Source organism: Haematobia irritans, chromosome 1 (genome assembly GCF_050003625.1).
Source record: "Haematobia irritans isolate KBUSLIRL chromosome 1, ASM5000362v1, whole genome shotgun sequence".
Classification (NCBI taxonomy): Eukaryota; Metazoa; Arthropoda; class Insecta; order Diptera; family Muscidae; genus Haematobia; species Haematobia irritans.
Window position 1 is genome coordinate 59,339,619 of NC_134397.1, and position 15,863 is coordinate 59,355,481.

General features: G+C 26.8%; 1 protein-coding gene across 3 annotated transcripts in view; it reads left to right on the plus strand.

Moving 5' to 3' along the window:
- The window catches only part of Lgr3 (Leucine-rich repeat-containing G protein-coupled receptor 3), a 145,605-nt gene that overhangs the window by 36,330 nt on the left and 93,412 nt on the right, over window positions 1-15,863 (plus strand). For 2 of the 3 annotated variants that reach the window (XM_075290517.1, XM_075290518.1), the window contains exon 2: window positions 5,884-6,772. In XM_075290517.1, the coding sequence (XP_075146632.1) occupies window positions 6,685-6,772 (88 nt within the window). In that variant the 5' untranslated portion in view covers window positions 5,884-6,684. Of the gene's footprint in view, window positions 1-5,849; window positions 6,773-15,863 lie in introns of all 3 variants that reach the window. The other variant, XM_075290516.1, reaches the window with a different exon arrangement.

Genomic DNA, 15,863 nt, shown 5'->3' on the forward strand with positions numbered 1-15,863 from the left:
ATAAATTCAAATTTGACTCGGAATCAATACAAAAATCATTAGTGTACAAAATCTTTGGAACCGAACATAGAAATAATTAAGGAAATAAAGTTTTGAATGTGGTATTATTTTTTTTAATACCAAAAAATGCAATAAAAAATTCGTAGTGATAGGATCAAAACAAATCTGCTATTTATTAATGGGATGGATTTACATTTACGAAAATTGGACAACAGTAGGTTTGGGAAATTTTCGAATAAAAGTTATTCATTATAAACTTGCAAGACAGTTATAATGGGTTTTATTCTCTTGGGTAAAATTAGGAGAAGTGTACACGTTCACGAATTTATCATTAATTCAGTTAAAACGAAATATATAGATATTTTCTAATGCAGTTCTATGTGACATTTTCTAATGCAGTTCTATGTGACATGATTAACCAACTGACAATTGCAAGTTCACTGAGAAAAATGTTTTTACAAGGAAATATAAACGAAGGACTTCCAGTAAAAATTTGTGATAGTAATCAAAATGTATCGAGTACGCCAACAGAGCTAATATGACTTAGATTTTCTTACAGTCTCACAGAAATGGAATTAAATTGAATACAATTAAAATATTATGCTTTTTAAGTGAAATAAAGCCTTTAAGTTTGTGAAATTTCAATCAAAAATGTGACTTTTGATACAAAAAAATTTAGCTTTTTTTCTAGCTATTTTTTTTAATTTTTTAGCTTTTTTTGGCTAGTTTTTTGGACAAATCTAGCGGTTTTTGGTGAAACAATTCTGGCAACGCTGCCGCCTTGCATACATGGGGTCGTGAGTTCAAATCCAGTTTCGACCAAAAAGTTTTTCAGCGGTGAATTATGCCACCTCAGTAATGCTGGTGACATGTTTCAAAGCTTATATACATAAGTAGTTTCACCGCAATGTTGAACGCCGTTCGGACTCGAATATAAAAAGAAGGTCCCTTGTCATTGAGCTTAACATAGAATCGGGCAGCACTCAGTGATAAGATAGAACTTCACCACTGTGGTATGACAATGGACTGAATAGTCTGAGAGAGCCTGAAATATCGGGCTGCCACTATACCTAACCTAACCTAGTATCTTGATATTTTCTTTCATATCAAGATACCAATACAAAAAATCTTTGGCTTCACTACAATATTTTTTTCAGTATTTTTTCGTATTCAAATTGAAATTGAAAACTTTTACTTAAACTAATTTATTTTATAATTTCTTTTATCTAAGCCAAAGCAGCGAAAACAACTCAATCTATATAAAGGGTGATTCTTTTGAGGTTAGAATTTTCATGCATTAGTATTTGACAGATCACGTGGGATTTCAGACATGGTGTCAAAGAGAAAGATGCTCAGTATGCTTTGACATTTCATCATGAATAGACTTACTAACGAGCAACGCTTGCAAATCATTGAATTTTATTACCAAAATCAGTGTTCGGTTCGAAATGTGTTTCGCGCTTTACGTCCGATTTATGGTCTACATAATCGACCAAGTGAGCAAACAATTAATGCGATTGTGACCAAGTTTCGCACTCAGTTTACTTTATTGGACATTAAACCAACCACACGAATGCGTACAGTGCGTACAGAAGAGAATATTGCGTCTGTTTCTGAGAGTGTTGCTGAAGACCGTGAAATGTCGATTCGTCGCCGTTCGCAGCAATTGGGTTTGTGTTATTCGACCACATGGAAGATTTTACGCAAAGATCTTGGTGTAAAACCGTATAAAATACAGCTCGTGCAAGAACTGAAGCCGAACGATCTGCCACAACGTCGAATTTTCAGTGAATGGGCCCTAGAAAAGTTGCCAGAAAATCCGCTTTTTTATCGACAAATTTTGTTCAGCGATGAGGCTCATTTCTGGTTGAATGGCTACGTAAATAAGCAAAATTGCCGCATTTGGAGTGAAGAGCAACCAGAAGCCGTTCAAGAACTGCCCATGCATCCCGAAAAATGCACTGTTTGGTGTGGTTTGTACGCTGGTGGAATCATTGGACCGTATTTTTTCAAAGATGCTGTTGGACGCAACGTTACGGTGAATGGCGATCGCTATCGTTCGATGCTAACAAACTTTTTGTTGCCAAAAATGGAAGAACTGAACTTGGTTGACATGTGGTTTCAACAAGATGGCGCTACATGCCACACAGCTCGCGATTCTATGGCCATTTTGAGGGAAAACTTCGGAGAACAATTCATCTCAAGAAATGGACCGGTAAGTTGGCCACCAAGATCATGCGATTTGACGCCTTTAGACTATTTTTTGTGGGGCTAAGTCAAGTCTAAAGTCTACAGAAATAAGCCAGCAACTATTCCAGCTTTGGAAGACAACATTTCCGAAGAAATTCGGGCTATTCCGGCCGAAATGCTCGAAAAAGTTGCCCAAAATTGGACTTTCCGAATGGACCACCTAAGACGCAGCCGCGGTCAACATTTAAATGAAATTATCTTCAAAAAGTAAATGTCATGGACCAATCTAACGTTTCAAATAAAGAACCGATGAGATTTTGCAAATTTTATGCGTTTTTTTAAAAAAAAAAGTTATCAAGCTCTTAACAAATCACCCTTTATATAAAATTCAAATTATGTTTGTTTATTTGTTTGTTTGTTTGTTTGTTTATTTGTATGTTCCGGGTTGGCGCGAAATCGGCTGAACCGATTTACTTGAAACTTTCAGAGATCGTGGGGGGCACTCATGTGCTGAAAATAGGGTACCTCATTTTGTGACATATGGTCGCGGAGAGGAACCTCCCCTTTGTCCGACTTTTTGAAAATTAGACCAAAGTTGACCGATTTGCTTGAAATTTTCATTGAAGATTGGGGTTGGCATCTAGACAAAGATCCGCTACTTTTTATTTCGATATTTGTCGGCGGAGGGGGCCCTCCCCTTTGTTCGACTTTTTTAAAGTACTGTGAAAAAACTAAAATTCTCTAAATTATCTGAGATTTACAGAAAGAAATCTCAGATACAGAAAGAAATAAATGATTTCATATGTGGATGGGGAGGGGGACCTCCCCCTTGCCCTACTTTTTGAAACTTGGAACAAAATTATGCGATTTGCTTGAAATTTTCATTGAATGTTGGGGTTGGCATCTAGACAAAAATCCGCTACATTATTTTTCGGTATTTGGTCGGGGAGGGGGACCTCCCCTTTGCCGATTTTTTTTTTGTTTTTGAAAGTACAAACAAAACTAAACTCCCCCGACTGAAATTTTACGGAAAAAACGGGTTATGAAATTTATACCAGGTTCCTGATTTTTTAATAAAAATAAAAGGGCATAGGGAGACATCCGCTTCTCTTAAGTACATACAGAGAAACAATTAAATTTTACCGAGTTACTTGTGGACTGGGGAGAGGTTACGATATTAATAGTTGATACCTGATTTTGTGATATTTGGACGGAAGAGAGGCCGCCCCTTTAGGCTTATAATTTGTTTGACATTTTCTGGGACGTTTACAAAAGATACGCTACATCACTTTTCGATATTTGGTCGGGGAGGAGGTCCTCCTCTAAAACTGCAAAAAAAATTAAGTTTTCTTGAAATTTACAAAAGCAGTGGGGGAACGTTATGAACGAAGAGGCAACCTTCCTTGCCCCACACTTGAAGGAAAGTTTTAAGAATTTTCTGGGAAGGTTAGGAGTGCTATTCACTACGGTGTTTGTCGATATAGTATCGGAGAAAGTGACGTCCCTTTAAAACAATAGAGAAAAATTTAAACATCGCCGATCTACTTGAAATTTACAGGGAACGTGGGAGGAGGTGATTAAATTTATACATGATTTTTAAATTGGTATATGATTTTTCGATATCTGGTTGGGGAAGGGGAAAATTGAAATAAACTTTGTCGATTTACTTCGATAGAATTTATAGGGACCATTGAGTAGTTGCGAAAATAATATAGGGTACGTGATAGTCCGATATCAGGTCGGAGTGGTGCGAAGGTGGGGAGAGGGTGCCCTTTTGTCCGTTTTTTTTTTCTTCTTAAATTGAAAGTAGAGGGTTGTCCATAAATGGGAACTCGGTACATAATTTTATGATTTTTGCACAGGCTTCTGCCAGACTTCTTTTTAGTAAAGAACTTAAATTTACATGAAATTGGTAGCCAACGTAGAGGGTACATCATTTTCCAACATTTTAGCAAATGTTAATGTGGTAAAATTTTTTACTACGTTTGCTTTTTCCGATTTATTGGATAATATAGTGCTTAATTTTCAGATTTGTTGAGGAAAAGGATACCTTTCCTTGACAAACCACACTTAAAATTCACAAGAAATATAGAAGATTGTCCAACTACTTGAATACAGAACATTATTAAAAAAATTTGGAGGAAAGGGTACACCCTCTCCCGCCGTATTTGTACCTATAAACGAAAAATCAAGTAGTCCGATTTGTTTAAAAGAATTCAAATCTTTTCGAATTTGTTTTCAGCACGAAGGATATAGTTGACTAAGTTAACGCAAAATGTTCCTCCAAATACGCTTCGGAAGGCGCAGCGAAGCGGGCCGGGTTACGCTAGTTATATTATATATTCCTCTCAACACTGAATTAATGAAATGTTTAAAATTTAAAAGAAAGTTTGTAATCTCTGCTTTAAAAATTCTTGTCATTAAATTTAGGACACAAGTTTTGGAAATTTGCGTTCCTCCGTTACATTTTCATCTTCATGTTCAAAATCGCAAAACCGATTCCGTTTTCCGATTATAGTCCTTGAACTATTGAAAATTTTACCAAACAGTCGAGGGACGAAATGTAGCCTATAAAAAAACTTCTTGATACGGATTTTGCCATACAAATGTGATTAATTTTCATTTTTAACTACAACAATAACAACAACGATTTTAGAAATACGCATTTGTTTTGTTGTTTCGTATACAAAAAATAAAATTGCAAAAGAGTATCAAAGAATGGTCGTATGATATTGGTATGTAGTAGAAAGTTGTTTATAATTTTATAGGCTACATTTCTTCCCCCGACTGTTTGGTGAAATTTTCAATAGTTCAAGAACTGAAGTCGAAAAACGAAAAAAAAATCGATAAAGTGGTAATTTTTTGGACATTTTAGCGATTTTGAGCATGAGTACTTTCGGCTGGGATAAGTGATTTTTTGTTTGGAGTTTTGCGTCACAGTGTTATTCAATACTGCTTGCAATCCCTACACGCAGAGAAGGAATATGATCACCTCAAACATATTTCAAGAGCAAAATGTTATTTTTGTATGGTGACCATGTAACATGTTTGTCACTAAAATGTTATTTTCTCGTCAAATATAACCTGCTTGCCGAAATCAGATACATGATTTCCGAGGAAATAACATGGTTGCGAAAACCATGTTACATGGTCACCACCCAAAAATAACATTTTGCTCTTAAAACATGTTTGAGGTGATCATATTTCTTCTCTGGGTGTATGTACTGATGCTGAGTATAAATAGTGGCATACTGTTGTAAAAAAGATTAATTTTATTGACTCCTTTTTTCTTAGCCATCAAATGCTTGTATCATCAAACTAAAGACGCAATTCAATTATATTTGGAAAAACTGTCAAATATTTAATAGTCTTTTTTTGCAATTTAAATGTTAATTTTCCATTAAAATGATAATTTTAATTTCACTATAAAAAATTTGCATTTTCATTTTAAAATAGAGAGAGAGAGCGACACATAATTGTTGGACTATTTTTAAGATACTTTAAAATAAAAATAAAAAAAAGTATGCATCAAGAGAATTACTTCAAGATGTCCATAATGGTCATTTACCCTTAAACATTTTAGACACCATGCCGCCATCATCCATGCAGTCTGTAACAAATTATTTAATTTCAGTTTTCTTTTACGTTTTTTTTTGTAGCAGTAATACATTATTCTATCATTTAATGTTCTAGCTGAGCGTTAAGGGTCATTGTGTGAGTCACCACCACATTTCGGTGACCAGTAAACCACTGAGAATAAAAAAACATCCGGAAAAAGTTAACAACCAAACTGTATGCTGCCATCAGATGATTAATAGCCATCAAATATTATTACAAGGGATTTGAACCTCGCTCTATGCCAATGGCAATATCCTTATGAATGCTGCTGTGAAGTCAAATGCGGAAAGGCGAATCCCACCACCTAATTGTGGTCAATGGTGGTCTTTGACATAATAACCAAAGTGAATGGAATAGCTTAATATATCATGCCATAAATGATGTTACATGACAGAGTGGTAGTGCTTAAATCAAGTCTAGCATTTATTACTGGTCTTGGTTAAAGTCTGTGTAGACATTCATAAAAATCAAAGCGCTATTAAATGAAAAAAACAAAAAAACAAAAAACAATGAAGGAAAGACAAGTGTAAAAAACAAGAAAGAGAATCACAAAACTGTTCATCCTGTTACCAGAAGAGAAGACTTGCATTTTAGATGATATTTAAAGTTGAATGGCTTAAATTTCACTACATTATGTTACCACAGTCTTGCTGTCCATTTCCCTCGTTTATCTTGGCATTATTCTCTCCAGACATATTCCTTTAAATAATTGTTTTTTTGTCCAGGAATTTCTGTTTAAAGAACAACAATTTAGCCCACTCATCATTATCATTATTGTGGACCCATCAACAATTGCAATATCACCACAAGCATTGCCATCAACAGCATCATCATCACCACCAGCATCATTGACAACGTCAGAAGCCGAATAGGAGCATGGTCTATGGCAGGAGCATAGCAATTGGCATATTTTTCTTAGCCATTGTTTGTGCATTGTCAGCTTTAATCTTCTATTTGAGTTTGGGTAAGTGTACAAATGAAGTTGTCTTTTAAAATACCAAAGAATTCCAAGGGTTACTTGGAAAACATAGCTTTTAAATAAATTAGCAACCAATTTCCAGGAACAAATTCAACTATGAAGCTTAATATTAAAGCACTAATAGAGTTAACGAATTTTTCATTCAATGACAAACTTCAAAATTTTAAAAATGTTTTGAGAAAATTTTCTATAGAAATAAAATTTTGACAAAATTTTCTATAGAAATAAAATTTTTAGAAAATTTTTTATAGAAATAAAATGTTGACAAAATTTTCTATAAAAATAAAATTTTGATAAAATTTTCTATAGGAATAAAATTTTGACAGAAATTTCTATAGAAATAAAATTTTGACAAAATTTTCTATAGAAATAAAATTTTGACAAAATTTTCTATAGAAAAAAAAATTTGACAAAATTTTCTATAGAAATAAAATTTTGACAAAATTTTCTATAGAAATAAAATTTTGAGGAAATTTTCTATAGAAATAAAATTTTGACAAAATTTTCCATAGAAATAAAATTTTGAGAAAATTTTCTATAGAAATAAAATTTTGACAACATTTTCTATTGGAAATAAAATTTTGACAAAATTTTCTATAGAAATAAAATTTTGACAAAATTTTCTATAGAAATAAAATTTAGACTACATTTTCTATTGGAAATAAAATTTTGACAAAATTACCTATGGAAATAGAATTTTGACAAAATTTTCTATAGAAATAAAATTTTGAGGAAATTTTCTATAGAAATAAAATTTTGACAAAATTTTCTATAGAAATAAAATTTTGACAAAATTTTCTATAAAATAAAATTTTGACAAAATTTTCTATAAAAATAAAATTTTGACAAAATTGTGTATAGAAATAAAATTTTGACAAAATTTTCTATAGAATAAAATTTTGACAAAATTTTCTATAGAAATAAAATTTTAACAAAATTTTCTATAGAAATTAAAATTTTGACAAAATTTTCAATGAAATAAAATTTTGACAAAATTTTCTATAGAAATTAAAATTTTGAAAAAATTTTTTAAAGAAATAAAATTTTGAAAAAAATTTTCCATAGAAATACAATTTTGACAAAATTTTCTATAGAAATAAAAATGTGACAAAATTTTCTATAGAAATAAAATTTTGATAAATTTTTCTATAGAAATAAAATTTTGACAAAATTTTCTATAGAAATAAAATTTTGACAAAATTTTCTATTGGAAATAAAATTTTGACAAAATTACCTATGGAAATAGAATTTTGACAAAATTTTCTATAGAAATAAAATTTAGACTACATTTTCTATTGGAAATAAAATTTTGACAAAATTACCTATGGAAATAGAATTTTGACAAAATTTTCTATAGAAATAAAATTTTGAGGAAATTTTCTATAGAAATAAAATTTTGACAAAATTTTCTATAGAAATAAAATTTTGACAAAATTTTCTATAAAATAAAATTTTGACAAAATTTTCTATAAAAATAAAATTTTGACAAAATTGTGTATAGAAATAAAATTTTGACAAAATTTTCTATAGAATAAAATTTTGACAAAATTTTCTATAGAAATAAAATTTTAACAAAATTTTCTATAGAAATTAAAATTTTGACAAAATTTTCAATGAAATAAAATTTTGACAAAATTTTCTATAGAAATTAAAATTTTGACAAAATTTTTTAAAGAAATAAAATTTTGAAAAAAATTTTCCATAGAAATACAATTTTGACAAAATTTTCTATAGAAAAAAAAATGTGACAAAATTTTCTATAGAAATAAAATTTTGATAAATTTTTCTATAGAAATAAAATTTTGACAAAATTTTCTATAGAAATAAAATTTTGACAAAATTTTCTATAGAAATAAAATTTTGACAAAATTTTCTATTGGAAATAAAATTTTGACAAAATTACCTATGGAAATAGAATTTTGACAAAATTTTCTATAGAAATAAAATTTTGACAACATTTTCTATTGGCAATAAAATTTTGACAAAATTTTATTTAGAAATTAAAATTTTGACAAAATTTTCTATAGAAATAAAATTTTGATAAAATTTTCTATAGAAATAAAATTTTGACAAAATTTCCTATAGAAATAAAATTTTGAAAAAAAATTTATATAGAAATAAAATGTTGACAAAATTTTCTATAGAAATAAAATTTTGACAAAATTTTCTATAGAAATAAAATTTTGACACAATTTTCTATAGAAATAAAATTTTGAGAAAATTTTCTATAGAAATTAAATTTTTTAGAAAATTTTCTATAGAAATAAAATTTTGACAAAATTTTCTATAAAAATAAAAATTTGTCAAAATTTTCTATAGAAATAAAATTTTGACAAAATTTTCAATAGAAATAAAATTTTGACAAAATTTTCTATAGAAATAAAATTTTGGCAAAATTTTCTATAGAAATAAAATGTTGACAAAATTTTCTATGGAAATAAAATTTTCAATAGAAATAAAATGTTGACAAACTTTTATATAGAAATAAAATTTTCACAAAATTTACTATAGAAATTAAAATTTTTACAAAAATTTCTATAGAAATAAAAAGTTGACAAAATTTTCTACAGAAATATATATAAATTAAAATTTTGACAAAATTTTCAACGAAATAAAATTTTGACAAAATTTTCTATAGAAATAAAATTTTGACAAAATTTCCTATAGAAATAAAATTTTGAAAAAAAATTTTGACAAAATTTTCTATAGAAATAATAATTTGACAAAATTTTCTACAGAACTAAAATTTTGACAATATTTTCTATAGAAATAAAAGTTTGCCAAATTTTCTATAGAAATAAAATTTTGACTAAATTTTCTATAGAAATAAAATTTTGAAAAAATTTTCAATAGAAATTAAAATTTTGACAAAATTTTCTATAGAAATAAAATTTTGACAAAATTTTCTATAGAAATAAAATTTTGATAAAATTTTCTATTGAAATAAAATTTTGACACAATTTTCCGTAGAAATAAAATTTTGACAAAATTTCCAATGGAAATAAAATTTTGACAAAATTTTCTATAGACATAAAATTATGACAAAATTTCCTATGGAAATGAAATTTTGACAAAATGTTCTATAGAAATAAAAATTTGACAAAATTTTCTATAGAAATAAAATTTTGACAAAATTTTCAATAGAAATAAAATTTTGACACAATTTTCTATAAAAATAAAATTTTGAGAAAATTTTCTATAGAAATCAAAGTTGGACAAACTTTCCTATAGAAATAAAATTATGACAAAATTTCCTATGGAAATAAAATTTTAACAAAATTTTCTATAGAAATAAAATTTTGACAAAAGTTTTTATAGAAATAAAATGTTCACAAAATTTTCGATAGAAATAAAATTTTGACAAAAATTTCTATAGAAATAAAATTTTGACAAAAATTTCTATAGAAATAAAATTTTGACAAATTTTCTATAGAAATAAAAATTTTGACAAAATTTTCTATAGAAATAAAATTTTGGCAAAATTTTCTATAGAAATAAAATTTTGACAAAATTTTCTATAGAAATAAAATTTTGGCAAAATTTTCTATAGAAATAAAATTTTGAGAAAATTGTCTATAGAAATAAAATTTTGACAAAATTTTCTATAGAAATAAAATTTTGGCAAAATTTTCTATAGAATATATATAATTGACAAAATTTTCTATAGAAATAAAATTTTGACAAAATTTTCTATGGAAATAAAATTTTCAATCGAAATAAAATTTTGGCAAAATTTTCTATAGAAATAAAATTTTGACAAAATTTTCTATAGAAATAAAATTTTGACAAAATTTTCTACAGAAATAATAATTTGACAAAATTTTCTATAGAAATAAAATTTTGACAAAATTTTCTATAGAAATAAAATTTTGACAAAATTTTCTATAGAAATAAAATTTTGGCAAAATTTTCTATAGAAATATAATTTTGACAAAATTTTCTATAGAAATAAAAATTTGACAAAATTTTCTACAGAAATAATAATTTGACAAAATTTTCTATAGAAATAAAATTTTGACAAAATTTTCTATAGAAATAAAATTTTGACAAAATTTTCTATAGAAATAAAATTTTGACAAAATTTTCTATGGAAATAAAATTTTGATAAAATTTTCTATGGAAATAAAATTTTGAAAAAAAAATCTTTAGAAATAAAATTTTGACAAAATTTTCTATAGAAATAAAATTTTGAGAAAATTTTCTGTAGAAGTAATAATTTTGACAAAATTTTCTATAAATTCAAAAGTTAAAAAAAATTCTTCCATTTTCGTGTTAGATCATACTATCAAAATCCATTGTAAGTAAGTTCTCCTTTTTTGTAGAAGAAGGAACTTTCCCTTGATGGTGTAAACTAAGATCCTTATCCTTATTTAAAATTCGATATATTTACAATTTAAGGGTTATTTTTATACTCAAAATTGTCGCTAATAAAGGGTGATACGGTCAAAATTTGGTCAAGGGAAAACGCGTGTAAATTGGTGAAATCGTTTATTTAAAAAATTAAATTAAATTTCTTTTTCAAGTTCAATTAGTATACAATTCAGGAAAAATATTCAGTTAGGCTTTCGCTTTTCCAAATCCGAATTTCCGGGCCTCACGCTTGACACCTGCCATCAGATTTTGTACAGCCACCTTGTCCACCTTCTTCGCCGCAGAAAGCCAGTTTGCCTTGAATTGCTGCTCGTCCTTAGCAGTCTTCTTTAGGTTCCGCTTGACAATAGCCCAGTATTTCTCAATTGGGCGGAGCTCTGGCGTGTTGGGAGGGTTCATGTCCTTGGAACCTGCACGTTGTTGGCGGCGTACCACTCCGTGGCCTTTTTACCGTAATGGCAAGATGCCAAATCCGGCCAAAACAGTACGGAACAACCGTATTTCTTCAGGAAAGGCAGCAGACGTTTATTCAAACACTCTTTCACGTAAATTTCTTGGTTGACAGTCCCGGAAGCTATGAAAATGCTGCTTTTCAAGCCACAGGTACAGATGGCTTGCCAAACCAGATATTTCTTTGCGAACTTTGACAGTTTTATGTGCTTGAAAATATCTGCTACCTCCCCCTTCCTTTTGCCGTATAAAACTCCTGTCCCGGAAGCTGCTTGCAGTCGGCTTTGACGTAGGTTTCGTCGTCCATTACCACGCAGTCAAACTTCGTCAGCATCGTCGTGTACAGCCTCCGGGATCGCGCTTTGGCCGTCGTATTTTGTTTATCATCGCGATTTGGAGTCACTACCTTCTTGTAAGTCGATAGTCCGGCTCGTTTTTTGGCTCGATGCACGGTTGTAGACGATACACCCAGCTTATTTGCGGCATCTCGGAGAGAGAGGTTGGGGTTTCGCTTGAAACTACCGGCAACTCTCTTTGTCGTCTCAGCGGCTTCCGGTTTTCGATTTCCCCCCGATCCAGACTTCCTGGCTGTCGACAAACGTTCCCCAAACACTTTAATTACATTTGTAACGGTTGATTTGGCAACTTTTAGCGATTTTGCCAGCTTTGCGTGCGAGTAGCTCGGATTTTCGCGATGCGCAAGCAAAATTTTGATACGCTGCTCTTCTTGCTTGGACGGCATTTTGACAACTGAAGAGTGAATTCCAAAATCAAAATAGGAGCAACATTCTACCCACACACACCTTCAAAATGAGATGTGTTCAGGTTTTTTAAATGCAAAATTGAAAGAAATACGTCACGTTTATATTGACCAAATTTTGACCATATCACCCTTTAGGAGATATCAAAATATATAATATGTTAAATAAACTTCTAAATGAAAATAATAAAAGATTTCTTACGAAGAAAAAAATCTTCTTTTATACTATATAACCACAAAAATTTGATCAAAACCTTAATAATAAGATTTTTTAATTTTGGTACATTTTTTGTAAAATTTTCTTCAATTTTTGTATGTATATTAAAAGTAATGACTTATGAAGAACTTCCAATTTTGTTTGCTGCGAAGTTAAGGATGCCTCATATTTCAGGAAAATATTTTTCCACTGTAAAAGTAAACCTACACCGAATATATTCAATTTTAAATTTTCAGTTGATAATCTTTAGTAATCCTAATACAAACACATTCTATATATATATATATATATATATATATATATATATATATATATATATATATATATATATATATATATATATATATATATATATATATATATATATATATATATATATATATATATATATATATATATATATATATATATATATATATATATATATATATATATATATATATATATATATATATATATATATATATATATATATATATATATATATATATATATATATATATATATATATATATATATATATATATATATATATATATATATATATATATATATATATATATATATATATATATATATATATATATATATATATATATATATATATATATATATATATATATATATATATATATATATATATATATATATATATATATATATATATATATATATATATATATATATATATATATATATAATATATATATATATATATATATATATATATATATATATATATATATATATATATATATATATATATATATATATATATATATATATATATATATATATATATATATATATATATATATATATATATATATATATATATATATATATATATATAAAAGGATATATATAAAAGGATATACTTTGGAATTAATTTTTTATGAGAATTCTTAAAAATGCATTAATTTTTAATTCTCATTCATAAATGCAACTTCAAACACTCTCATACACACAGACTCACACATACACTCTCACAGCACACAAATCTTATGGTGAAAATACAGGTTGAAATCACGGTTGCCACACAAGCCAGAAATTATCTACCACAATTTGGAAAAAGCCTTACCAAAAAACTAGCTTATTTTGCAAAAATTTTAAAAATGTATTTTGCAAAATTGTATTCCTAAATTGTCAAAATTGTATTTCTATAGAATATTTTGTCAAAATTTTATTTCTATAGAAAATTTTGCCAAAATTTTATTTCTATAGAAAATTTTTTTAAAATTTTATTTCTATAGAAAATCTTGTCAAAATTTTAATTGTAAAAAAATTTTATTTCTATAGAAAATTTTGTCAAAATTTTATTTCTATAGAAAATTTTGTCAAAATTTTATTTCTATGGAAAATTTTGTCAAACTTTTATTTCTATAGAAAATTTTGTCAAAATTTTATTTCTATAGAAAATTTTGTCAAAATTTTATTTCTATAGAAAATGTTGTCAAAATTTTATTTCTATAGAAAATGTTGTCAAAATTTTATTTCTATAGAAAATTTTGACAAAATTTTATTTATATAGAAAATTTTGTCAACATTTTATTTCTATAGAAAATATTGTAAACATTTTATTTCTGTACAAAATTTTGTCAATATTTTATTTCTTTAGAAAATTTTGTAAAAATTTTATGTCTTTAGAAAATTTTGTCAAAATTTTATTTCTATAGAAAATTTTGTAAAAATTATATTTCTATAGAAAATTTTGTCAAAATTTCATTTCTAGAGAAAATTTTGTTCAAATTTTATTTCTATGGAAAAGTTTGTCCACATTTTATTTCCATAGAAAATTGTATTCTATAGAAAATTTTGTAAAAATTTTATTTCTATAGAAAATTTTGTCCAAATTGTATTTCTATGGAAAATTTTGTCCAAATTTTATTTCCATAGAAAATTTTATTTCTATAGAAAATTTTGTCAAAATTTTATTTATATAGAAAATTTTGTCTAAATTTTATTTCTATAGAAAATTTTGTCAAAACTGTATTTCTATAGAAAATTTTGTCCAAATTGTATTTCTATAGAAAATGTTGTTAAAATTTTATTTCTGTAGAAAATTTTGTTAAAATTTTATTTCTATAGAAAATTTTGTCAAAATTTTATTTCTATAGAAAATTTTGTCAAAATTTTATTTCTATAGAAAATTTTGTCAAAATTTTATTTCTATAGAAAATTTTGTAAAAATTTTATTTCTATAGAAAATTTTTAAAAATTTTATTTCTATAGAAAATTTTGTAAAAATTTTATTTCTATAGAAAATTTTGTAAATTTTGTCAAAATTTTATTACCATAGATATTTTTGTCAAAATTTTATTTCTATAGAAAATTTTGTCAAAATTTTATTTCTATAGGAAATTTTGTCAAAATTTTATTTATATAGAAAATTTTGTCACAATTTTATTTCTGTAGAAAATTTTGTCAAAATTTTATTTCTTTAGAAAATTTTGTCAAAATTTTATTTCTATAGGAAATTTTGTCAAAATTTTATTTATATAGAAAATTTTGTCAAAATTTTATTTCTATAGAAAATGTTGTCAGAATTTTATTTTTTATTCTTGTTAAAAATGTATTTCTATAGAACATTTGTGAAGTACTTCATAGTTGGAGAGGAATATCTCCAAATCTAAACCAATCTACCAAGCAGTAAAAATCTACCATTTTTGGTAGAATTCTACCAACTGTGGCAACCGTGTTTGTAATACCAAAAAATAAAAAGCTATAAAATTATTATTATGAAGATATGAATTATGAACTAGACAAATATAAATATGTATTACTTAGTGAATGATTTTATGGATGGATCTTAACCTCACAGAATGACGGACATGTATGGTTAGACTGTGATGAATACTTTTTCTAATGCACATGAACGTTATAACCAATTTTCCTACTATATGTCATAAAGTAAACACATATAAAGTTGTCTTTAAGGTCTTTTATTTCTTTACTTTTTTTTGGGAAAGGTCTATGTCCGTCGATATGAAGCACATGTCAAAGCATATGGAATATCTTAAGAGCGGCATAAAGAAAATATTATAGTAATTATCTAAGAATAAGAGGATGATGAAAAGAACGAATTATAGCGCATAAAAAACAGACTACGAACTGAAGTGTATGTTAATTTATCCATAAAATTTCATATTTAGATATTTTTGTGCAACGAACAATGAAAAAGAAGTTCTAAAAAATTTAGTATGTGCGTATGTGCAAAATAATAAAGGATTTTATGGTACACAGGAATACTTTTTCCAAATTCCAATAAAGTATGGGGA